At 43.7% G+C, this 26,030-nt stretch overlaps 1 protein-coding gene across 2 annotated transcripts in view; it reads right to left on the bottom strand.

Annotated features, from left to right (window-relative positions):
* parp8 (poly (ADP-ribose) polymerase family, member 8) overlaps positions 1 to 25,511 on the bottom strand; it is a 35,926-nt gene extending 10,415 nt beyond the window's left edge. Inside the window, exons 1-12 of one of the 2 annotated variants that reach the window (XM_031570680.2) lie at positions 24,704 to 25,511; positions 23,975 to 24,029; positions 17,605 to 17,642; positions 14,819 to 14,908; positions 13,221 to 13,291; positions 12,517 to 12,585; positions 7,991 to 8,085; positions 3,096 to 3,156; positions 2,727 to 2,817; positions 1,716 to 1,782; positions 1,267 to 1,395; positions 1 to 536 (exon numbers count right to left, since the gene is read on the bottom strand). The exon at positions 1 to 536 is cut by the window's left edge and continues 251 nt beyond it. In XM_031570680.2, the coding sequence (XP_031426540.1) occupies positions 1 to 536; positions 1,267 to 1,395; positions 1,716 to 1,782; positions 2,727 to 2,817; positions 3,096 to 3,156; positions 7,991 to 8,085; positions 12,517 to 12,585; positions 13,221 to 13,291; positions 14,819 to 14,908; positions 17,605 to 17,642; positions 23,975 to 24,029; positions 24,704 to 24,794 (1,393 nt within the window). In that variant the 5' untranslated portion in view covers positions 24,795 to 25,511. The remainder of the gene's footprint in view (positions 537 to 1,266; positions 1,396 to 1,715; positions 1,783 to 2,726; positions 2,818 to 3,095; positions 3,157 to 7,990; positions 8,086 to 12,516; positions 12,586 to 13,220; positions 13,292 to 14,818; positions 14,909 to 17,604; positions 17,643 to 23,974; positions 24,030 to 24,703) is intronic. The other variant, XM_031570681.2, reaches the window with a different exon arrangement.
* Between the last annotated feature and the right edge of the window lie 519 nt (positions 25,512 to 26,030).

Raw genomic sequence — 26,030 nt, 5'->3', positions numbered from 1 at the left:
GAGGCTTCAGGGCGCTGCTCATACCTCCTCCTCCTCCTCCAGCTCCTCCACCCCCTCCTCCTCCTCCGGGGCTATCCCCCAGACTGTGCTCGGCGTGCGGGTCCCCGGAGCAGGAGCGTGGCAGCGGTTTGTGGGGTCGCGGCGGAGGCAGCGGGGGAGGTGAGGAGCAGTCCGAGGCAGAGCAGGGCCGCGTGAGCAGCCGGTGGGGCTTGAGGGAGAGGGAGGCCGTCGGGTGCGGGTGGGGGTGTGGGTGGGGCTGGGAATGAGGGTGCTCCAGGCGGGGGTCGCTGGACAGCGAGGGCCCAAGCAGGCGGTGGGAGCGGCCCCCTCCGCCTCCGCCCGTGCAGCCGTCGGCAGCCTCGCTGGACTTGACGGAGCCCGAGCAGGTGCGGCGCAGCAAGCGGTGGGACTTAGAGACGCCATCCTGCTCCGGCTTCAGCTTCTTCTTGCTCTTGACGCAGCCCGGAGGTGGGTAGCTAGGAGACCTGCAGACCGACGGAGAGACAGACGGAGAGACAGACAGCGGAGACCGGTGTCTGAGGAGGTTTCTCTAAAATCAACTCTGTAGATTTAATAAAGGGCAATGACAACACAGGAACAAGACAGAGTGACATACCACAGAATGACTCATTTCATGAGATTTAATGACATCCAACTTAATGTTTGATGAGGCACACCCGGTTGGAGTCCCCAAATGGTGTAGGATCTTCTCAAATCTATCTTTTATATTTTCTCTGGAAACATGAATCTACAAGTAATGTAAAGAGGCTGCGTAACGGTCAGTAGCTGTCTTGTGCCTACCAACCTGTCTTGTGCATTCAAACTATTTGTATGTTCTCTGTGTTCGGTCTTAAATGTAACTTATCATCATTCACTACAAAATGGACCAGTGAAACAAGTTGACTGAAAAATCCACAATGAACCAGTCTTCAGTTGCATGGGTAAAACATGATGTCATTGTCTATAAACACATAAATAAAGACAGACAAGTTGACAGAAAATGCAGCTATTGTTTTGTTATTTGTCTGCAACACTGACAGGTAAAAAGAGAGGCGCCCAAGGAAGTCTGGTAACAGAGTGTGTATTTGTGAAAATGATCACAGGATGTGGGTTGATGTCATGACTGTTGCCCTTTACACACACACACACACACACACACACACACACACACACACACACACACACACACACACACACACACACACACACACACACACACACACACACACACACACACACACACACACACACACACACACGCCTTACCTGCGGAGGTTTGAGAAGATGTGCAGCGGAGACTTGACCTTCTTATCGCTAGGCTTCTTGCCGTGGGGGCAGCTCTGCTTCTCTCTGCCCTGGTGCTTCCACTGCTGAGTGACAAACGTCTGCATGATCCTGCAGGGACAGAGAGAGACAGAGAGAGAGAGAGAGACAACAACTATTACATGACAGCACACATCTGAGGTAAGTAACACTGGTAAACAGCTCTCTTCCTCGCGCTTTTACTTTCAAATAAAAAAATACTGGGAAGGTAACAGAACCGTTGCCGAAATTGGTTGTGCAATACTATATGCAGCTATGCCACTCTAGTCCATCATTTGACATTTTTTCTGTGTGTAATTAAAGAACGTTTTCTATTATTGTTTCGTATTATTTCTGCAATAATAGAGTATTATATATTTAAACATACACAGGTTGAAAAAATGAAAACCTACTTTTTTAATTGATGTCCGAGTCCAAAGCGTTCTTTCCTTGACTCTTGAAAGACGTCCACAGTTGGAACTAGAAGGAAGTGGGAAGATGCAGAGTAAAGCTTCAGTTTCCCTGAAGCTGCAGACTTTTACTCATTCTCATTCTCATGCCCTCTAGTAAGAACAACGCCATTGCTAATACTAGCCCCTCCGACTCTGGTTTTGGCTTGATTTTAGAAATCTCCCACAGCGTTTCTCCCTGGAAGTTAGCATTCAGGTTGTGTAACCTTATCAACATTGGCTTACAGCTACTGATGACCACATCTGTGCCAGACAAGAGACAGAAGACACGGCATAATCCACCCCTGTTCTGCATCAATCCTCTGACACGGATAAATACTTCCGTCTCCACTTGCAGCACAAAAGATGAACTATCTTGATTGATTAAATGTCAGTGGAGAAGTGATGGGAAGCAGCTGAGATAAACATTTAAGGGACAGAAAAACACATCGCTCTTTCCTCCTCTAAACTTTTAATGAGCGCGCTCCCCAGGGGAAACTAAGCCACTACCAAGGGCAAAGCCAGCGTCAGGTTCACAGAGTGGCTCAGAGTATTGACAGACAGCCAAAGCCAGGTGGGAGTTGTGTTTACCTGTGTGTGTGTGCGTGCGTGCGTGCGTGCGTGTGTGTGTGTGTGTGTGTGAGAGAGAGAGAGAGAAGGTTTGTGTGAGTAATATACAACAAACTCTAAAAAATAATGTAACAAAAATAATTAAAGGGTGCAAAATTAGATTAGCAAAGTCACATGACACAGTCGGTACTAGAGTATTGACCATAGGGACAGTCTATAGGGGTGTGAGGTGTGAGAATCTTGGTTAGCTGGTTGTACATATGCATTTGTGTGTGTGTGTGTGTGTGTGTGTGTGTGTGTGTGTGTGTGTGTGTGTGTGTGTGTGTGTGTGTGTGTGTGTGTGTTTGTGTGTGTTCAAGAACAGACGGTGTGTGTGGGAGCGGTTGGACAGATGTGCAATCTGACCTGGTCCGTTCAGGTACTGAGTCAGAGAGCAGTGTAGGCGCACAATGACGGGCTCCATCCTGATCACGTCCCAGGCCAGAGCAATTTCCTCCTGGGGATGGAGAGAGAGAGAGACAGAGAGAGAAAGGGAGGGGAAGGCAAAGAGAGAGAGAGAGAGAGAGAGATGAGATGCTCATAAACACTCTAAGGCTTTTGCTTCTAAGTCAAACTTTCCAGCTACAACAGACTCCAAACAAAGCTGCCGAACAGAGCTCAACTCAGCTGCCTCACTTAGCAAGTGAAATCTGTGGCAGGATCAACTGTGTTTTTGGTGCCAGCACTGCCAGCACCACCAACCACAGAGTGTGTGCAGGTTAACACAACACTTACGTCCAGGAAACTGACATCTATGTGTAAGTCGATGTCCACGTCGTCAATGGCGCCATATTCCCTGATGAAAAAAAACAACAAACAAAAAAACAAAAAGAGGTGTAAAAAATTGTCACCCTTTTTTGTAACCTTATATTAACTTCACCCTTTCTGCCAGTTACATGATATTTAGAGTTTATTATAATGATCATTATTACAGTGCATGACATTTAGAGGACTGGTGGTGCCACAGATGACTCATGCGTTTCCCAAGCCAAACAGATGATGGAGTAAAACACCCGGCATTTCTGCAGCATACCATCAACATCATCATCATCACGACACACACTGACACACCAACGTGGGCATGCTGGGTAGATGCATTACGTGTCTGTGGGGGTGTGAAGTGTGTGTGTGTGTGTGTGTGTGTGTGTGTGTGTGTGTGTGTGTGTGTGTGTGTGTGTGTGTGTGTGTGTGTGTGTGTGTGGCGAACAGCATGTTACTGAGAGGGCGGGTACAGTGTGGAGCTTCAGTTTTGCTCATCAGCTCTTGGCCACACTGGCGATTTGTTTCTGACAGGTGGTGCACCTGCATCCATTTAACACCCACGGATACACACACACACACACACACACACATACACACACACACACACACACACACACACACACACACACACACATTACAGCTCTTGTTCTTCTGCATTCTCTGCAATTTTGGGCCTGAACCAGAGCCAGGACAACACTGATGAATTTAACGCATGATTCCAGTTTGTTTATCAGGCACAGCCCTTACACACACACACACACACACACACACACACACACACACACACACACACACACACACACACACACACACACACACACACACACACACACACACACACACACACACACACACCATCTTGCCAAGTCACGGCACTCAAAAGCACTATGTCACAGCTAACACTGAAAGACAACCTAATGATGAATGGATGCCCTCCTGCATTTGCTGTATGTTAAAGAGTCATAAAATTGCAGTTGGGCAGAGGGCTTGCCAGAGCAGAGCAGAGCAGGGTGAGGGCTGTGAAGTTCCCAGAAGCCTCAGACTGATTCAGTGCAACATCAAAATGTACACCAGCCCCACAGACCATCCCCAAGCAGCTGCTTATCCTGCAAATCAGAGGGTCCCAAGGCTGGCCATGGAGGCTGTAAACATCTCTGTTCGGTCCAAGGCCAGGAGAGATGCCTGCAGAAATGAACTCTTTGCTCACTTGCTCCTGTGTCCACCACAGCGATGTCCGACAGTGTGTTTACAACGTTTTCACAACTGGTCAAAACAGAGTGGTGGACAAGTGTGGACGGCCTCCGGAGAGAGAGAGCATCCTCAGTAAAAGGTACTCGCAGGTGACGACTGTGTCTAAAGACCGAACATGTCACAAATAAACCTTGTGAATAGACAAAAGCTAGGGGCGTGGTTTTGGCGGTGTCGTCAACTCCAGATTCAAAGTCTAAGGACACTTTGTTTTATGAGCGATGTCATGAAGTTCACAAGCAATCAAACCATTCAACAACAGCAGGTCTGAGTCATGGATAATGCTGCGTTTCCTGTATGACCAGATGCCATGAGCGCTCTCCTCTCACACAAGAGGGATGAGAATGGATGAGAGCCTTCAGAGGTATGGATCAGTCATTTGGTTAGAATCAAGATGGTATGCACTTAGGGCCACAGCACATCTGTTGCTTTAGGCTGCACAGAGACAAGGGAGCTGTTAGCTGCCCATTTCCCCACGGTTGTTCTCCATGGACATCATGCTTGTCGTCGTCAGATCGCCACGGTGACTGCCCTGGGCGACCTGTCACCATGGTTACTCATCGCTTCCTAACAACCCCTTGCCTCAGGAAAGCCAGGCCAGTCAAGGTGACTAAACATCTCCGCTGGTCCTCGGAGAGGCTTTGCACAATCACGCTTGCTAGTATACTTCCACAGCTATGTTTAGGTTCATGCACGGTCTGCACAACACATATTTTGTCACCAGGATGGGCCACATTCCAAATTAGGACTCTGGCTATTAGGTTAGTTTTTAATTATTGAATGTGTTGGTTTTATTTTTTTATGGGACATATCGAGACTTTTCTAAAAGAATCTCTGTAAGGGTACATAGAAATGACCTTGTATTGTGCAGCACTGCCAAATAAAGCTCATGTTTCATGTATTTTGAGCCATACGGACTTAAGCACATTGACTGCGCATGTGCTTACCCTGGCCCAGGGTCAAGAGAAAACTAAATCCATTCAAGATCTTAATTCACTTAGCAGGCGCTTTTATCCGAAGCGACTTTTTGCACATTTTCATTAGCATGTTTGCTCCCTGGGAATAAAACCACTGGAGACCCACTATTAAAATGAGCTTTGTTTTATGTCACGCTTCAGCGAGTCATAACTGATTATATTACCAGCAGCCATTTTATACGTTAAGTAGCCATCACTATTTAGGGAAGTAAACGGTTATAACATGGCAGAGAAATCTGTAGATCAATAAAACATAATAGTCTGTGCTGTGGATTCACCAGACTTAGAGATGTTATTTCAAACACTGCGATTGAGCTTGTGCGCTTAGAGATGTGTCCACAACAGCAAAATTAGTATACTTTGGAGACACAAATGCGCATGTACGCATCCGTCTCACACAAACACAGGCATTTTGAAGTGTACTTCATGCCTGAGGAGCCATGATCCTGTGCAAAGCCAATGCAAGTCACTTAGCATCGTTAATATCTCACCGACAACTTTCTCACCCGTTGATGATTCATAACTGCACTTGGGCTTTATTTTAAGAAAGGGTGGGAAACCGGGGGAAAAAACCTGTCATGCTACCTCGAGAACCTTCTGTCGACAGCAACACATCAAAAATAAAAGGAGATGAGGTGAGAAAGTTCTTGCCAGGGGAATAGGGTTTGAGGCAGCGATTAAATATGCAGAGACGAGGTCCTTGTATCAGCAAGAGAGAGAGCGAGAGAGAAAGAGAGAGAGAGAGAGAGGGAGAGAAAGAGAGGGTAAAGGATCTGTGTCTGATTCCAGGTATTTTTATACATGGTAAGTGGGACACGGATTACATTGTTCACAGGACAAGGACCTAGCCGCACAGAACGCTTAAAAATCACACTTTCATGTCGCTGATTTGCAGACATCGACAGATCCAAACATCCAAGTACAGACACACGCTCACACACAAACGCCGACACGCTGTGTGCAATGATTCTGCGATAGACAAACTGGGAGTGTTAGAAATCGTCTGGCTCTCAAGCTCGTCATTCTCCCTGGCCTAAGCGGCTGCGAGACCATCGCAGCGTCAGAGCTTAATATAAATCAGAGGCTGAGGCTCGTCATCTGCTAGCTGAGGAGGCACGCCTGCTACATCTTCCACATATGCGGTCCTCCAGGTGGGGCCCCCAGAGAGGCCATCATGGTGACAATCAGATGAGACTCTGCCGACGCATACGTGAATCATTTGTTCATTCGGAGACTGCAGGTCAAGACAGAGTGTGGAAGGGGCCTCTACAAGACCTCTACTAGATAGTCGTGACCTTGAGCACACCCCCCCCCCCCCCCCCCCCCCAAACACACACACACATTCGTTTTCACAGGATGCTGACATGCACATGGTTTTGGGCAGGATTTGGGTTTAGGACATTAATCACTTATTTCCAGCCCCCTCAGTGGAAGTGAGCCGGGGCTTCCTGTAGGGCTTTGGGGCAGGCAGGGTAGGTGAACTCCCTGGGGGTTGCTGGTCATTCATCTTACTGACATACGGTAGGGGCTTGGCATCCCCGCCAGGCCAGATGGGAGTGTGTGTGTGGGGGGGGGGGGGGGGGGGGGGGGGGCAGGTTATTTCCTTGTGTTTAGTTTCTGGCTCCTGGAGGCCCCACTGCAGGAGGTGGAGAGGGGAGGTGGAGACAGTACAGAGCCCAGCACAGGTACCTCCTCAATCACAAAACAAAACACCAGAACCTTCCTCATCAAGAGTTCTCCATAGCCAATCCTGTTTACCCTCATCCCCATCCCCCTCGTAATGCAATTACGGAACATCTGTGGCTGATTACGACAACCCTGGATCTGGGATCCTAAATTCCTACGACACTAAGCCCTGATTGACTAAAGCAAAATGCACTCAGCTTGGGCAAGATTCTGCAGTATCTTGAGATGCCATGGCAGTTGTCACATCGGTTTAGATCTTAAGCTTGTAGCATGTTTTCCCTACAGCTTTCTACAGCACACCTGGAAAGTGTCAGGCATGACACACACACACACACACACACACACACAGCTGCTTGTCTTGAGGATGTGATGGCAGCCCACTGCAGCATCTGAGGGATAGCAAGGCTGTAGATGTAGCCACGATTATGTGTGGTGGTGAGGCGGGGACTAGGGAGGGGCGTGGGTGGGAGCTCAGACACATAGCGTCTGGGGGAGTAGTTTCAGAGGTGAGAGGGGAAAGATCTGAGCCAACTGCTGTACAGCATGTGAGGCGTTAGAGGAGTGGACTGACTGGAAATTGATGTACGTCAACATTGTGGTGTCTGTGGTGCAAAGTGTAAAGGGGCCACGCCGTGCCAGCACAACCCAACATTCAGTTTCATTCTTGTGGAACACAAAAGTAGTTAGACAGCACAGTGTCGGTTTTTCCACAGCTTGGCTCTTTTTTCTTTTCAATGGAAACAAATAGTGGAATGAACTATTCCTAGTCATTGAGATTCTGATGTATAAAACTATATATATATTAATTTTATATCACTATACTGTATGCTGCACTGACTAAGCAAATGTGTGTTTTTTTGTTTTGTTTTTTTAAATAGGTAACTGCTTTGAATAGGCAAATGTTTATTTTTGCTCGTTTTGTTTTTTTTTTCAACAAGGAAGTGGCTAGCATCTTACCTGAGAGACACTGCGTGATGTCCATACACCTCCCTCACCGCTGCCAGGTCGGCCTCAAGCTGCGGGTGTTTGTGGAGCTCCCCATCATAACTCACCTGTCACAGATAAACACACACACACACGCAAGGTCAGCTCGGCCTCCTCGAAAAACACAGTCGCCAATGTAAGGATCTGCATTTTGTGTTCCACGTGCATTTTGTGTTCCACGCTATTTTATCCTTGAATAGTTCCACACGCACCAGCAGATGGTTCAGCATATGGAGATAAATATCGCTGGCACCATTAGAGGAGTCCTTGTGGAGAGAAATGGTGCTCCAGGAAAAAGCTAAGGAACCCATTTTTTCCAGAGCATGCATACAGAAGCCAAAAAGGACGAGGTCCAAGGCCATTTACAGTGTCCTTTTGCCCGCTTTCCATCAGTGGGCAAAGTACTGCAGGGCAGCTTTGTGTGATGAGATCATTTGTGAATTCCCCTGCACCCATATGCCAATACACGTGCAGATGATGGAGCCGCTTCTGTGCAGCCCAATCTACACCTAGAGGTAACTGTGAAGTCTATTTTAATCTGAATCTTTTTTCTCTCTGTCTCAGAGATTATTAGGAGAAAGCAGAGGGAGTTTTACATTTTATTTATTTCCTTTTGAGAAGGGGAGATGGGGGGGGGGGCATGGATGAAGATCCACGCTTGTTTGTGAAGTTCTCTCTGAGGCGTCAGCAAATGGGTAATCAGTAGATCTGTCCGAGCCACGTCGGCAGTGAATCCCTGAAGCTGTCAGGATCGCGTTTGAATACAGGCAGCCAGAGAGAGCCAGCGTCTTAAACAGGAGTTCTACCGACCAAATGCTTTTTATTTTTAACTGTCAAGATGAAACCTGCAAAATAAAATGAAGAGATAGCATATCTCTCCCACTGTTCTGTGGGTGCCTATCCTGTAATCACAATTTCAAAAACACTTGTCAGTAAGACCAAAGTACTACCTTCGAGGGGATGGAAGAAATTGCATAAATAACCTCCTACGAATGGAAAACTCATGCCTTTTTACTCTGCCTCGTCATCCACATCAATGTCCAGGAAAAGCCTGTGATTTAGTCTCAAATGAGCAGGTAATGGTACATATAGACAGACATCCAACCCACAAAACTGAGACTGGCTGTATCTATTTTAAATATTTATGAACTTTCGTTCAACTTCACACGTCCAACACATTTGCAAGTGTTAAGAATGATGTAACAGTTAAGATGGTGTGTTTTATTTCTGATGTTCATCTTTTCCAAAAGAATAAGAGCGATTAAGAGAAGAACAGAGCAAGACATGAAGACATACAGTATACAGCACCCTGTACCCCTCCGTCCCTTAATGCCATGTTTGACTCTATGTTTGAGGCCTAATCACAAGTCAGTTGTATACAGGGCATACATACAAGTAAATAGACACAGCTAGTACGATTATGTCAGTTAAAATGAGAACCAAACTGATGTATGGCATGTATGATAGAACCTTTAGAACTGAACATCTCAAAACCACCACATCTCTTCTTCAATGGACATTTGAAAATAAATGACCCCAAAAAGATGAATAGGTAAGCCCTCTTTTGGATAACACCTGTCAAACTGCCCTAACGCTCCACTATCTGTCACTGTAAGTGTCAGCTAACTTTAATAACCCGACCCCAACCCCCACTCTCACCCCACACAAACCTCAGTCACAGTGCTGAACTATAACACCCATTTTACCCTAACTGTATTCCTCACTGTCAACAGATCAAAATAAGTGGATGCCATAAATGTTCCAGATGAATGTTCCAGAACACCCATGGCATATACAGCATACCCCTCCAACCCCCCCACCCCCAGTAGTACTTTCCAATAATCCAACCCTTAGCACAACAACAGAGTACATGTCAATGCGTAATGGGCATATTACCGTGATTGACTGCCACGCGGTGGCACTGACAGTGGCCAGCCGAGTGCCCGGCCTCCATGCATCATCATCTAGGAGCTGGCACGCTAATCAGTCATGCCAGGCCATCGCTCCCCCGAGGAAGCATCCAGAAGAGGCCACGCGGAGTTCAGGCCAACCCCTAATGGAGCCGCTGCCACGGTTTCCGTCGCTACTGCCGCGCCGCGCCATGTGGGCACACAACTCATTTAACAGAGTGCCGCTCACGTTGGTGCGGACGCCTGGGCTGTTATGATGGAAGCCGTCCCCCGCTCCCCGTGATGAATGGCCACATAACTCTTCCCGACGCACGAGGAGCAGCGCGGAGGGAAACGGCTCTCCCTCTCCCACACTCTCCTTTTTTATGGCATTTCCACGTTTTATCGTTGTCATAATTAATACAAGCTGAGGACTGAGAGTCCAAAGATCTGGACTCCACATGCTAAGGTGTTGCAGCATGGCGGGGCACTGTATTTTATATTCACACCCCCCGCCCTCTCACGCACACCCCCAATCTTTGAAATCAGTGGGCACCTTTAATCAGACAGAATTCACCTTTGAAAGATACGGGCAGACACACAGGGCACAATGCCCAAAGGACTGGATAGATTGGCTCTGTCTAGACTTTAGTGTGTGGGGTGTGGGAATGGTCTGTCTGGATTGAGTGCTCATGGTGTGCACTTGTAAAAGAAAGTTAAGAGAGAGAGAGAGAGAGAGAGAGAGAGAGAGACAGACAGAGAGAGAGAGAGTGAGAGAGAGAGAAGCAGAAGAAGTACTGCCTTTTTATAACATAGGAGCAGTCAATGCAGACACCCAGAAAAGAATCATTGAGTTAACTAACAGTTCCACGTAGGTCTACCGTCACCATTCAGTTTGGGAACAAGGATGAAGTGTTTGAGAAAAATATATCCCCATTTGAGGACTGAGGACGGCTTTATGCCATATGGTCTCCAGTGTTTCCCCTAGGTTTACAGCTTTGGGGGGGGGGGGGGGGCGGCACGGTGCGCGGTGCGGCCACCGACACAAACGCTAAAAGGAATCATGGTGTTCATGCGTCATGAACTGTTCATTGAACTAAACATTGGAACATGTCTTTTTATTTTTATGCAGCTTTTGTCTCTGCAGTGTACCTTTTTGGGCTTCTGGAAGAAAATGTTTTGAGATACATGTATTTGCGGCCTAAAATTCCTGATTTCGCAGGAGCTTTTCAAAAAAGTTGCGATGAAAGTTTTTATTTTTAGGTGTTTTTTGCAATGAAATTGTCAAAAACAAGTGAAAGTTGCGATAAAAAGTTGCGAATTGTCCTCTTTGTAATTATAATTGAGTTATTTGTTGAAAAATAACTGATTAATAAACAAACATTAATTCATCAAGAACAAAAAGATTTAGAAATGGTCCTTTTAATAACCTCACCAATATGCCAAACAAAAGATTACCAGGACTACAAAAATGTAGCAAAATAGGTTTTACTTATCCACAACGAAGTGCACATGTTGGCATTACAAAAGGACCATCAGTAAGACTGCATAAAATGTTATGAATGTCTCAGCCTTCATATGACGAAAAAAACAGCCTGTGTCACTATGATCTGTCTCGTCATCTAACGTCTTGCCTGTGTTTCTGCCGTTCTCATTCTAGGCTTATCAATCTGTTTTGCTATCCTTCTTTATTTATTTTATCCGTATAGGTGTTGATGTTCAATTTCATATATTAATTTAAAGTCGTCCAATTTCAAGTCACCCATTCTTCAACACTAGCTGCTACCTTATCTTCAAACAGAAAGTAACGTTAAATCTCCATGGCAACAGCTCTTGAGGGTTTGGGAAATAATCGGATTTATTGCTTCCTTCATTATTCACAGCAAAATAAATAATTTTCATTACAATTAATAGATTTATTACCAGACTATATGTAAAAAAGGGCCACGCACAACTCGCGGAAAATGATAAAAAAATGCAAGCCAGATCTATTTCTGAATTTTCGGTGCGGACATGGGCGTACGTTCTGTTTCCACGTCTGTTGTAGCCATTCTCATTAGGCCTCATTCTCGGCCCTAACCTAGGAAAAGATCTCCGCTGGATTCATGAACGCCTGGAAATGTGTTTTTTAAAGCTTAAAAGTGTCCGTAGCTGTGCACTGATTCTTAAGCCCAATTCTGTCCGCTGGTGGGAGCGTGCTCACCTGTGTGTGCGCGCACGTGTCTGTGTGTGTGTGTGCGCGCATCTTGGCGGAACTCCGCCATGCGTGATAACGAGAATTGTAAACGCGCGACCATGTAGAGACAGAAATGACATGCCGTCGTGTAAATAAGATAAATAACATAAGGCTATTTATTTTGTTTAATAAAATAACAAGCTATAGACCTGTTCTATAGGAAAGGTAACCTTAAATGACTTCCGTTGTGATCTGGCGCTTTATAGAAAATAAAATTGAACAAGATTAACTTGACCTTCCAGGGGGGGCGGGGGGTGCCGTTGGGGGGGCGGGGCGCCCCCCCTAAAATACCGGTAGGGGAAACACTGGGTCTCAAAGGAAACATACGAATGACCTGTGTTTGTGTCTGTGATGATGAAGAGGAAATGAAGTACCTGACCACCATAGTAAAACTCCTCTGAGTCATTGTCCCCCTCAGAGTCCTCCTCTATGGCGTAGGGGCACTGAAAGAGAAAGTCCAAATTAGCTTAACACTGCTTAGCATACTGCTACATGTTAGTTTACAACTGTCATAGGTAAGGTTTACGGCATCACGATATCCCAAAATCTTTGAATGTCGACAGTACTGCGCTTCTCCGACAGATGTTTGCCAACCAAATAAAGCAAACAGAGTTAAGCATGTTCAGAAATCTGCCCCTTTTGCCCTCACAGCTGTTGCCTGTACATGTTTGTTCTCTCACTGGTTGTTTATCCTGTAAACAATGAGCTGATAACCCCCTCCTGTGATTCATCAGATCACCAAATACAAACTGAAAGTACAGTAAACAGCACGCTTTGCAGATTAATTTACTCTTCAAATACATGCAAAAAAATATTTGACCTTTCCCCATGTCAAAGAGGCTTAAATACTGAGTCACCTGGCCAATTACACCTATCATACATGTGTCCATTTTAAGTATAATAAAACAGTGACCTCAATAACAGTTGACGCTGGAACAGCTGTGGCCCAGATGTGGGTCAGATACGTCACAGAGTTGGTTACTCTCTGGAAAGCCCTTCATGCATTTCCTTCTGTCATTCTTCCTGTGGCGCAGGAAATCACCTGAACATGACACAGCACACTAAATGGAGCTCTTACCGGGCTTTTGTCAATCTGAAGCTTTGATCGGCTGGAGAGGCAGCTGGTGGCATCATTACTGAATCTGATTTCTGTTGAAGAGAGAGAGAGCAATAATCAATCAGAGCTGCATTAACATACATTCACTTCATCTGCAGTAGCATAGCAAAGAACAGCACAGCACCGCACAACCAGCACATCAAACATTTCAGTGGTTGAGAGCGAAATAGAGAGAGGGGTAAAAAAAAAGCCTTTTAGTCTAGACCGGGAGCAAGTGCTGACATGCAGCTTTACTGGAGAGATATATAGAGAGAGAGAGAGGGAGGGAGAGAGAGGGAGAGAGAGAGAGAGAGAGAGAGAGAGAGAGAGAGAGAACCATTACACCAGCAAAGGCATTGTTTACAGAGCAGTCAGTTTAGAGCTCCAGGAAAAGAGGTGTGGTGAGAAAAAAAACTGAAAAGAGGTGGGTAGGGGACGCTTTCTTATGACAAACTGTAAACACCCCAGGCCCAGAAGAGAAGGACACAGGCAGGCTCATTATCCATCCTGCCTTCTCTGCCAAGTTCTCAGTCACTCCTTCACTAGCCCAAAACACGTCTAAGTGTATCAGAGGAGATTAACATATCTGATTAATGTTAGTGGGGATAAGGGGAAATCATGGGGCATTATGCCACTAATAAACTCTAATTAAGCTATTCCCTTTAAATTTCCCTCCATCTAGAAATGTAAGTATTAAGATAAAAAAAGCTTAGAAATCAAAAATAACAAAATACTGGGCAGCTGTTTTACAAGTAAGAGTAAGTATGATGTACGTAAGTCCATATGCATCTATCAATACAATATAACTGCATCTAAGATCTAAGATCTATCACTGCTGTTAAAAGCAAACATGAATATATTTAGTCTGTGAAGTTAACATGAATCAAACATCAGGGTTTACTTTACTTATTTGACTTTCACTTAATCCCTTTCTGCACTGCAAACCAGTCAGAGAAAGTCCCCAACACACCTAACGTCTCCCGGGGAAAGACACAGGCTAGCACGGGCTAGCACATTTCCCTTCTGATACTTACAGCAAGCTGGAAGCTAACTACCCAATGAGATCAGCGGTTATGAGAATGGAATAGAGGAACTGCGTATTATGCCTGAGTTTTCCTTCTAACTGCAAACTCCTAGCCCCCAGCTAACCACAGCAAGGGAAGGGAAACCAAACAGGCGCATGCTCATAGCATGCTGACACACAACGCCTGTGATCTCCCCCATATTCTCCACTTCCTTGATATATGAGTAGAACAAATACCAATACTGTGTGCACTACAGTTGTAAAATCTTCATATCTACATGACCTGTGGGCATGTAAGGAATGCATGACATTACTGTGATAATCCACCTATCCTCTCCATCTAAATAACATAGTAAAAACATAAGGGGAACTACCACTAGCATAAACATCAAGCGATTCTGAATATAAATAGTAAGATACATCGTATTTACATCACAATTTCTCACCTAGTTGCATCTATCATGTTTTTTTTGCCCATTTTGTTTTTGACTGGTAATCAGGGATAATGTGATGCTTCAGATTTACATGTGAGTGAATGAATAAAAAAGTAATTTACCTGTTGCGATTCTGTGGAAAATAATGGGAATGGGATCTCTCATGACTAGAACTTCATCGTCATTTTCAGAGTTGGACACATATGTGTTGTCTGAAAGTGGAGAAAAAGAGAGAATGCACCTCAATATTTCATGAGTAACATTGTCCTTATGGCAATATGGCACTGTCATTCAAGCATTCAGGCGGATTTCTACTGTGACGTTACTGTATGTGAACATTTCAAAGCAATTCTCCACCATTCATGGAAATCGCCGGTATTGAAAGGAGTCTATATTCACACTCTGTAATTGCCCCTTTTTCATGGTGCACTCTCTCAGGCCAAAATAATGCCTGCGAGACAGGATTAAACCCTCAGACGCAGGATCACAGGAAATCTGTGTCCGCTCTTTGTTCCTGGAAAAAAAAAAAAAAAAAGACCTCCCATCATTGGCTGCCCCAAAAGAGGAAGGATATCTGGTACAGTAACTTGCTACCACGTCAGTGGAAGACTCTAGGGCCTAGAGTTCAACTTCTAGAGTCTAGGCCCTTTGCGACAGCCAGCGGCTCCAACACAGGACCAACGGTGGACATCTATGCTGTCACCACAATTTGCATTTATCAACTTAAGGGAAACAACTCGAGAGGAAGGAATAACTGATGAGGCGGTCGCCACACTGACGCACTGGGCGGTTTGTGCTGTCACTCTCCGTATTTCCTATTCATATATTTATTCTCCCAATCTAATTAGCCATTGTCATGCCATTAAATGGCAAATTGAACTGAAACTAAGCATTTAACGCACATAATTCCAAACCACAGCGGTGGCAATACATAAGAACTATAACAAAGCTGCTCTGGTGCGTCCTACTGCGTGACATTCATCAGCAACTTTATCATTAGGGCAGTGATACTTCATTGAGTTCATTGAGTAAATGAACATAGATTCCAATCTGTGCAGTGGAAAATGCATCAATGTGAAATCTCTTGCAATTGCACAGCAGGCAGGGAGAACATGTTGACATAGATTATATGTTGACAGAGTTCCATTAGCTCAGCCATTGCAACATGAACCATTTTACCTTTACGGCAGAACCAAATCAGTTACAGTTCTGAGAAATTTTATTGCAATACTTGATTAGATAGCAAACATTTATGTAAGCTTACATATGTGTTTCTTTCTGTCTCAATTTATGTGTGTATGTAAGTATGTATGTATGTACTACGGGTCTAAGGGTACATAGATGTCACGGCTACAAAAAAACAAATACATAAGGCTAGGTTTCTTTTCATTTATTTTGAAAGTTTGTTCCACTTTGGGTGGTATAGTCCCCCCTGAGGTAGCTGGTACAGCCTGTAGTGCATGAAGTAGTAAAATGAATAATGTAAACAGTGAACCTACACTCTCGAATAGAATGGCATGTTATTAACTTGGTAACAGCTTACATCTTAAGGTTTCCAGGTGGAACTAGGGCTTGTGAATTTTGGTTCTGCTTTAAGTTCATCAATCTTCGCACATAGGCTACCGCGCCATCCATACCATGACGGTTCGGGACAAATACACGTAGCATTACACCCGTAGTATGTACCGTTGGTATGTATGTACAGTGGCATGCAAAGGTTTGGACACTCTGTTACTGTGAATGGCTAAGTGAGTAGAAAATGACCTGATTTCCAAAAGGCAAGTTAAAGATGACAGATTTCTTTAATATTTTAAGCCAGATGACGTTTTTATTTCCATCTTTTACCGTTTCAAAATAACAAAAAAATGGCAAAAGTTTGGGCACCCTGCATGGTCAGTACTCAGTGATTTGATTGCAAGCATTTATGTAGGCCTTTCAGGTAAACTCAGTGCCCACCCCCCTTGTTATTTGAGATTGTTTTGGCCCATTCCTTCCAAGAGTCTTCCTCCTGTCGACAGATATTCGACAAAGTTCAGGTTGAGGGACTGTGAGGGCCATGGCAAAACCTTCGTCTTGCGCCTCTTGAGGTAGTGCACTTAGAGGTGTGTTTTGGATCATTATCCTGTTGAACACTCACTCCAGAGTCTGCTAAATCTTCCTGAAGGTCTTTTGCAGTCAATCCTACAAGCAGTTCTCTCAGAAAGTTTTCTTGGCTTTCCAAACCTCAACTTCCGCAACCACCATTCCAGTTAACTGCGAACTGAGGAAATGGCAACCTGAAAAAGCTTTGTTGACTTCTCATAGCCTTCTCCTGCTTTGTGGGCATCAATTATACATTTTTTTGCTGATTGTTGGGACTAGGTTTGAGGAGTCAGAGTATTTGTAAAGCTTTGAAATTGCATCACCTGGCCTTTCCTAACAATGATTCATAGCCCTAACAAGCTTATTAAGGTCTGAAACCTCGGCAAAGGTTATCTGAGAGCTCAAATCTCTTGGGGTGCCCAAACTTTTGCATGGTGTTCCTTTCCTTTTTTCACAAAACAAAAATAATACACGAATCTTGATTAAAATACAGAAGCTTTCATCTTTAACTTCGTTCCTTTTGGAGATCAGTTCATTTTCTATTCACTTAACTATTCACAGTAACTGATATTTTTACCAGGGGTGCCCGAACTTTTGCATGTATGTACAGTATGTGTGTGTGTGTGTGTGTGTGTGTGTGTGTGTGTGTGTGTGTGTGTGTGTGTGTGTGTGTGTGTGTGTGTGTGTGTGTGTATGTATGTATGTATGTATGTATGTATGTATGTATGTTTGTATGTGTGTGTGTGTGTATGTATGCATGTATGTGTATGATGCATGTATACATGTATGTTTTTCATTAACTGTTTACTTGTGTTTTCTTACATACCTGGATAATCATCTGAGACATGCACAGAGTAGGAAACCCTGTGGAAACAGAGAGATGAATAAGTGTGGTAATGAACACAGATGAAGTCATAGAACATCAAGTTTCTTAGTTCACCCTAATCAAAAAACATCATTAAAGAATTATGATTCAGTGAAAGAAATGTACTATATTCTGTTTGTAAAAGACTTCCGGTGTCAACCACCATGCTGGTTATCCCAAGTTTCAAGGAGCATCAAAGCTTGCACATCTACAGTAACTAGTACTCTGCAGCAAAAAAGATCCTCGGAGTGGATGTATTTATTAGGGGTAAACAACTCCTCCATCAACACCCCCCCCCCCCCCACCCACACACACACACACACACACACACACACACACACACACACACACACACACACTGATTCCCCTCACCGTTAAGGTCACAGACTGATCTCACAATAATCTCCCCCAGGGCCTTCTGCCGGCCTTATTGTACCCCTCCTGGCCCTGGCCTGTTCAGCACAGGGACTCCACCGGCTCTCCTTGACTCGGCACCATTATCAGTGACATTACAGCACTGAATGGCTCAATAGAGAAACACCTTACGAGTGTGTCCTCAGACACCCCTTGTCGCCATAGAGCGCACTTTACTTCACACCTCTCTCACTGCTACGCCCAGCTAAAACACACCGGGTACTTTTTCAGTGTGCAGCACTGTTTGAGCAAACAGAGCAAGAAACCACAAGGAGAATGCCAGGGGGTTGATTGTGCTAAATAAAGCACACTTACCTATCTCTCACAACCACTTTCTCTGCATTCTCAGATGTGTTAAGTATACCAGAATGCATTATGTAGAGTGTGAATTCATAATGGCATTTGTAATTGTATCTAATGAGCATGCTGGGGCTTATTCTCTGACTGCAACAAAGGTAGTGGCAAGTGCAATGAAGCTATCACTGATATAAATTATTCAGCTTAACACTCCTCTTTGTGGGGGGGTGGGCTGCCAAGAGAAGGGAACAGATGGAAGTTGAGGCTGTCTAAAATGGCAGCACGAATATCTGATGGCCCCTTTAAGCGTGATGGATATCAGGTCACACACAATAACCGAGTCCAAATGGCCAGAGAAGTTCTGCTCTTCATTAGCTCTAAGCAACTAATGAAGTCAGCGATGGGCTCCATTACACACTCAATCAAGTAAACGAGGTTGAAAAGTGTGTACAGTGTCACATGCGGGATTGAAAAAAGAAATATACGAGTCTGGCGGAACATAGAGTTGAACAATGCGATGAGCTGAGAACACACTAAAATTGTTTACCGAGTGAATCCAAAAGAGGAAAACGGCTCACAAACATGTGCAGAATGGATGTTTTCTGTTATGAATACTTATGGGTTCATGTCGCTGACACCAGCGAGATTTATGTGACGGGATGAGAAAAGGCTGAAAATTGCAGGCTGGCCTGGAACACACACGTCTGCGTTGCTTTTCTGTGATGTCAACTTCATGGCCTCTCAGATTTGCAGAGCACGTAGTTCTGTGGGGATACTCTGAGGAACACGGCTGGAGCCTACGTGCTGAATGACAAACACGCTGCAGGGTCAGCTCTGACTCACTACAAATTAGAACCCCTTCATTTACACCTTAAACTATCCTTTAAAAAAATAAGTAGATTTGTGCACAGATTAAAGTTTTTCAAGGGGCAAAGGCACTTCATTTTAATAATGCATTACGGTACTTTTAGAGATCCAAAGATGACTCCTTGCCCTGTATGTGGCTGTAATCAGTCTGTTAGACAATACATTTGCCCAGAGGACTTTCTCCTCTTTGAGTGCGAGTTTCGTTTCTTGATGTGTCTCTATTATGGCACTTCTACTTATAATATTTCTGAATGTATAATATGCAGTGTATGTATATAATCTCTTGCGTGCTTTTGTCTTTACTGCTATTTGTTTTTTTCTTTTACTGTTACTAACCTATATGTAAGTGACTGCATTCTTATCTCAACAGTTCACAGCTCCTGTTTTAATTTAAGACACTCAAAACACTGCTATTTTTAAAGCTGCAGAAAGTATTGGTGTAAAGCTAGTCAGGTAACTACTGAAAAGGCATGCAAAAACCCAGCAAATACCTCTGTGCCGAGTTGGCACTGATACAAGTTTGCTAACGTGCTGACTGGTGGCAATATAGCTGGCATTGTCATGCTCTGAAAGCATGCATTTTAAAATACTTTCAGTTTATTTTCTTAGTTCTTTTTCTTTGTTTTGTAGTGGGCTTATGTCGTGCTCTAGAAGACCTCTTCAAGGCCCCAGATTATGGTCTTTTGATTCAGACACTGTCAGTGTATTAAAACAATAAAAAAAATGCTAGACTAGTTTTAATGAAACAAAATTCAAAAGTAAAAAATATCCATGTCTCCGTATTCAATATTCAGAAATGACCAGGAAGGGTTATTGTAAGATGGAAATAAATGTAACTGAATAAGTAAAAGTAGCTATACTTACAAAAACTGTTTCAAAAGCAGCTTATACCTGTTTTTAAAGCAGCTTAGAAATGTCAATGCTAAAAGCAGAAATGCATCTTTACTGTGGCCCAAGCTGTTGTGCATCTGTCAAAGGCTTGATTTAGCCTTCCCACCTGTTTCACCCTGACTACAACATCTGGCTGCTGGCAGACAAGTGACAACTTGGTGTTTGCTGTGCTGTCTCACCATTTAGGAGAGCGCAGCCGCCAAATGGAGATTTAGCAATACCAAACCTCTCAAAACAAATCATAAACAGTTTCATCTCGGCTTCCTGCCCCTTAGCTTGACAGGGCCAGTGCCTTTTCAGTTCCTGGTTCCGACAAAACAGCTTATCACTTTCACAGTTTTTGCCATAAGGAAAGAAAACCAATGGTCTGGACGTTTAGGAGTGCCAGCCCACTGGTGTGTGTGGTGACTGTCTGTGCCTTGAGAGCAGCACTACTTGAAGAGATAACACCCCCGTAGAGTGCCTCTGATCCAGTGCTGAGATGAGACTCACAGTCATCACAAAACTGAAGAAATGTGTTCTATTTTAGACAGACAAAAACCAAAATCGGGGCTCTACATCGATCTCCACTGTCTGATAGACTGCCCAGATGAAATCTGTGCCAAGCCCAGTGCAAGGGTCTGCAGAAATGGGAGAGTGGCTGGGAGGGCGAAACTCAATAGAGCAGATTCACTGACTCTTCATCAACCTTTGTCTGTCAATTGGATGGTATCTTACATCTTCTATCACACATTATGGTGGGGATACTGTGACAAGGTGCACATGAGATGGATACCCTCTATTACCAATACCTGACTGAAAAAGGTTTCCCTATAGATTATGCAAAATTAAACTGTCACAATGAAATATGCAACTCACTATTTAGTCCTGGAAAAGGAAAATCTGTAGTTACAATACCTCTGTTGACTAAGGGTATGCAATATCATCAATCTGAAAACAAGCATGCATGCTTTATTGAAATGACCTGTATAATAATGCACTTCTTTTTTTAACCAAAAGAAAAAGGAACTGTCGAGAAGCCTTGGGACGTATGCTGGGCCTGTCAGTTCTTCCCCATGAATATAACCAAACTTTAACGCGTCATTTAAAGATGACACTAACTTGAAATAAAAGCAGAGTCCTCACATCCCATTCACACACATATCATAACCAACCAAACATCATAAGCAACATCATCAAATAATAATAATAATAGGTGCGGACTTAGTCTGCAAGCACCCAGATCTAGCTTGGAGAGTTTCCACGATACACTGGAACATCAGATGAAGCCTGAACGAGGCAGAGGGGAAAATTAAATGAACTGTGACTACTGTATGTCAGCGGCACCTGGACGACCTGTTTGGCAATTTAACCCTGAGGTGCGTGGCATTAATCTCCTGCCACATCAAGCAGAGGACACAGACTGGCGCATTTATGTGCAAAATCACAACAGTGGGTGTGGGCACAGGCACGGGTGCTGGCGCTAGTCTTCCACTGCTCTCTCTCCCCCCTTCCCCTCCATAAAGCTCATCAGAGAGAGGACAGCAGACTGCCTGCCCTTTATTACCACGCCATGCTGCCCAGCCCACCCCACCCCCTCACATCCACACACCCCATTTCTTCTGCAAAACACTCCAGAGCAAGCTAATGATTTGTATGTCCTATGCTTTATGAGCCAAGCTTGTCTTCACTGGAGGCTGTTGCGTAATTGTTTGGAAATTGAAGCCAGGCTACTGCCAACTCTTGAGGTGAGAATAAACACTCCTAGCTTCTGAGTGAAGAGGAACTTCAACATTTTAATTTGTCCGAAATTCGTCCCTTTCAAAGTGTAAAAGCAATGTAACAAAAAGGTAATGTGAATCAAGATGCTTCCCTCAATCTCCAAGTATAATTCTTCACAATAGCGACTATGTTTGTGTTTGTGAACGTTATGAATGGTATGAAGGGTTAATGGCCTTTCACGTTTGAAATGAACTGGACTGCTGCATTTCTGCAAAAGACAGGAAATGTGTAACTTCCCCTTTAAAGCGACCACAGCGATAGAAACCTCCCTCAACAGTTAGGCTATGTGTTGTGAGGAGTCAACACATCCCAGTATTGACAATTCATGAGTCTGGTCCCTCTTCACAGGGTTGCTCCCATAGCATGATATTGTTTAGCCAATGGTTTTAGCACAGGTCTTGAATTTCATCAGTATTGACATGAGAATACGTAATACCACCCTAAGAATTCTTGGAAGGCTGGTGGCCAAAATAACTAACTCCCAGCTAAAGATCTATGATGTCCCTTACACAACAAGGCAAAACTGGCAATGACTTGTTGATATGCCAAAGCACTGCTGCACAACCAAACATTTGCTCCTATTAAGGCCATGAAATAGGGTAATTACAGAGAACAGAACAGAGTACAAACAAGGCACGCTCATATTAATAATAACATCTTCAGGCATCCAGATCCAGGTAATCCAAGGAAAGTATCTTGAACTTTGCCCTCTGATTCACAGCAAAAGTACAACCAGCGAACCACAGAGCTAGCCATCTGTCAAGTGAAACAAACGCCAAAGCTGATATTTAACCCTAATCTTGGCAATATGTCCTGACACTAATTATGGACACTGCGATGGCTTGGCAAACTTAGACGACGTCTAGTGAAAGGGTCCATTCTAATTAAGACAAAATTAATTAAAATGTTGTCCAATGGTCTGCATGCATGAACCTTGTTGGAACTTTCTTATCTGTACCGCCATTGACCCAGTGAAATGACTGTACATGCTTGAACACCTCATTTTAAATTAGCATATTTATCACAGAAGATTTGCATGACTGGAGACTGAAGTCTGGCACTAAAGCCCTAATTTCAGCCACAAGGGATTGTGTGCTAATTCCTCAACAAGGGTGTAGTACAGTAAGCAGTTCATATTTCTTTTTACCACACATTTTTTTTGCAAATGACATCCATCCAGCATTTCAAGTAGTCTTGTGTGTGTGTGTGGGGAGCTGTGACTTCTGTTTTTTGTGTGACAGTACAAGTCTGCAGAACCATTAAAGGAGGGGTCCTTCATCCTGGTGAAAGATGATTGATATTTGAACTAAACAGCCAATCAAATACACCACTCCCTCCAGTGCCCCTGGCATGTATTGTAGTACACATGGAAGCCAACATTTCAAGTGATCTTAATTTAGATGCAATAACCTTATTTATTACATTACTTAATAGAAATGTAAAACATCAAACCAATTACCAATCATTAGGAGTGGACTTTCAAGTGTGTAAGTATGTAAACTGTCTAAAAGAGTACACTGAGAGAAGACAAGCAACACATTGCTGTTTTCAACCGCCTATACTGTCATGGTGGGGAGTATGAAAGTGAAAATGTCATGTACAATATGCATTTATTGATTGTACACCCATTTTATTTGTAATGCACAGTCGAGATTTTCATTGAACGCACTCATCATTGGCTGATGTCCACAGGCTACATATAATCCCCTAGAGTAAAGGATGGCACAGAATACTTCCCAAGGTTTAATTTCTTTGTTGGCCAAGTCAAAGATTTCTCTCGCACAAACTCAACTAGACTGAGAGAAGGCATGCTTTTAGTCTACAAAGACAAACACATGTAAGTATGATATTGGATGGTTCATCATGGGCAGCCAACGAACTGTTACAGTGTCTCAAAACTCTCATGAAAGTAACACACGTGTACAGTCACATACATATAAGTTACAACTAACTACTAACAGTTTCCTACAGCCTAAGTTGACGTGTATGCAATGAAAAGAACCACGAGACGTTCACACAAAACAACCAAGTGTTGTGAGAGGGACTACCCAGGTAACGTCTGACAGTCAACTTGGAAAAATCAGGTTCTTCAAAAAGTTACCTTTTGGATCCCTTTGAATAGGTGAATGTGAACGTGGCGTCAGTGTATCGGAAATCTGTAACAAACGGGGAAGAATGATTAGGTAAAAAAAAATAGGTGCACGAAATGTGGTAACGACGACAGAAAAAAACGTCCTATCCTATTCCACAAGAAAAGTCCCTTTCAACAAGTGCAGTCTCCATGGCAACATCAAGAGGGATTTCCACTGACATTGGATATTGAGGAAACAAACTGATAGCTGATAAATATTTACAAAACCCTTATTGGCATTTCATGTGCTTCGCCATTTCTGATGGGTTTGTTCTGGTTCAGGTAGATGCATGTCAACACAACAGTGAACACACTCATGACAAGCATATTAATGTATTGTTTGCTTTCCAAGCTTATTTCTACCGACTGATCAGGTACGACAAAACTAACGTTGCATATTAAAGACTGACTGCAACGTAGGCTATTTATTTTCTCTCGTTACACGACTTAACCTATGACCATTAGCTATGTAATCTTTTAACAAAATAATACAAAACCATAAATAGCGCACAATGTTGTGCACACGTAGTATAATATCACTCATTGGCTACAATACTCAACATGTAGCTTATTTCAGGTTACCAGGTGAAAGGACAGAAAAATTATTAGGCGTGAGTGTTGTGTAAATGAGAGAAAGCTGGTTTCATACACCTAGGTTAGCTGTCTGTGAGGAAAGCACCACTTATTATGGAAACTCACCAGAGAAAAGGCAGTCTTTTTCTGCCTTACACCTTTGAATTACGATGTCGACGTCTTTTTGTATTCTCTCTTGCCTTGAACACATCCCCATGAAATAACACCCACTGAAATGGCTTCTTTTAATAATTTCAGCAAATATTTCCTCTTGCTGGCACGATGTATTCCAAAATTGCTTTTCGTACGAGCTTGGATGTCTGGAACAGCTTTAGAAAAAAAAATCCCAGGTGTGTCAGCTCCGTTTCAGTTTCTGAACTCTAACGTTATCATCTCCGACAACAATGGATTCTAATCAAAAGCTCTACGATTCGTGAGCTCATCACCTCGGTACATTTCATATAGATAGCTGTTTTACCCCGGAAGCTCCGTTCTCCACTCCTCATCACTCTGCTAAACCCAACAATGGCGATTTCGAAACCTACAGCAAGAGCTATTTGCTAGTCTTAAAGTGAAACCAGCATCGTTCCCAGTACGAACCACACTTACAGTTCAGAGTCGGGATACTGTGATAGAATCGTTATCAAAGGAGTAAACTAACGCGTTTTTCCTCATTCGAATCCGCCCAGCATCCCAGTGGTCTCTCGGAAACCCGATTTTGATTGGTTAAAGCCCGATGTAATGACAAATGATCGGTGGATGCCAGTAGGTCTGCAAAGGTCTGCTTCTGCTGATATCATGAGAAAGCCTGTATTCAACTCGTTGTACCCGAGGACTTCATTCGTCTCATACGAGAATCTTATGAATCTTAACTATTCGAAATAATCTTTGTGATTGTTACCTCATTAGTCCTGTAATATTTCCCTCACCTGTCAATTGTAGGCTAGAGTGTTTTATCAGGCAAAAGAACAAAAACCTCGTATACATACAACCACCTTTGGTTTGCATGTGTACCGTTTCACAGTGTACTCATCTACAGGCTGTCGAAGCAAATCAGGTTGAGCACATTTATCAGATGAAGCATGCACACTATTTGCACTTGTGCACCAGAAACACAACGTTTGCAGGTTGAGACAGGTGGTAGGAGGGCCCTGGTTGCCAAATGAAACACGACTAGAGACAGTTAAAGGTGAATGCAAACTGCTCTGAGCACAGCTGCCTTGGCAGATGGTAAGCGTTCATCTTGGTTCCTCAGAAAGTCAATTGAGCCCTGAAAACGCTTAATCCAAAGGTTTTTAATCTAATACAAGGCAGTAATTGTCCTAGGATGTCTTCCTAGATAGCGTCTGACTTTTACTGCTTGTTCAGGGCTGGGCCATTCCAGCACCAACTGCTTTCAGGAATAGAAAGTGTGCCCTTATTAGCATTTTATTCTGGGTTTAAAAAAAAAAAT

This window comes from Clupea harengus, chromosome 7 (assembly GCF_900700415.2).
Source record: "Clupea harengus chromosome 7, Ch_v2.0.2, whole genome shotgun sequence".
NCBI classification, from domain to species: domain Eukaryota; kingdom Metazoa; phylum Chordata; class Actinopteri; order Clupeiformes; family Clupeidae; genus Clupea; species Clupea harengus.
The sequence above is the reverse complement of the archived record's forward strand: the minus strand, read 5'-3'. Positions and strand labels throughout refer to the sequence as shown.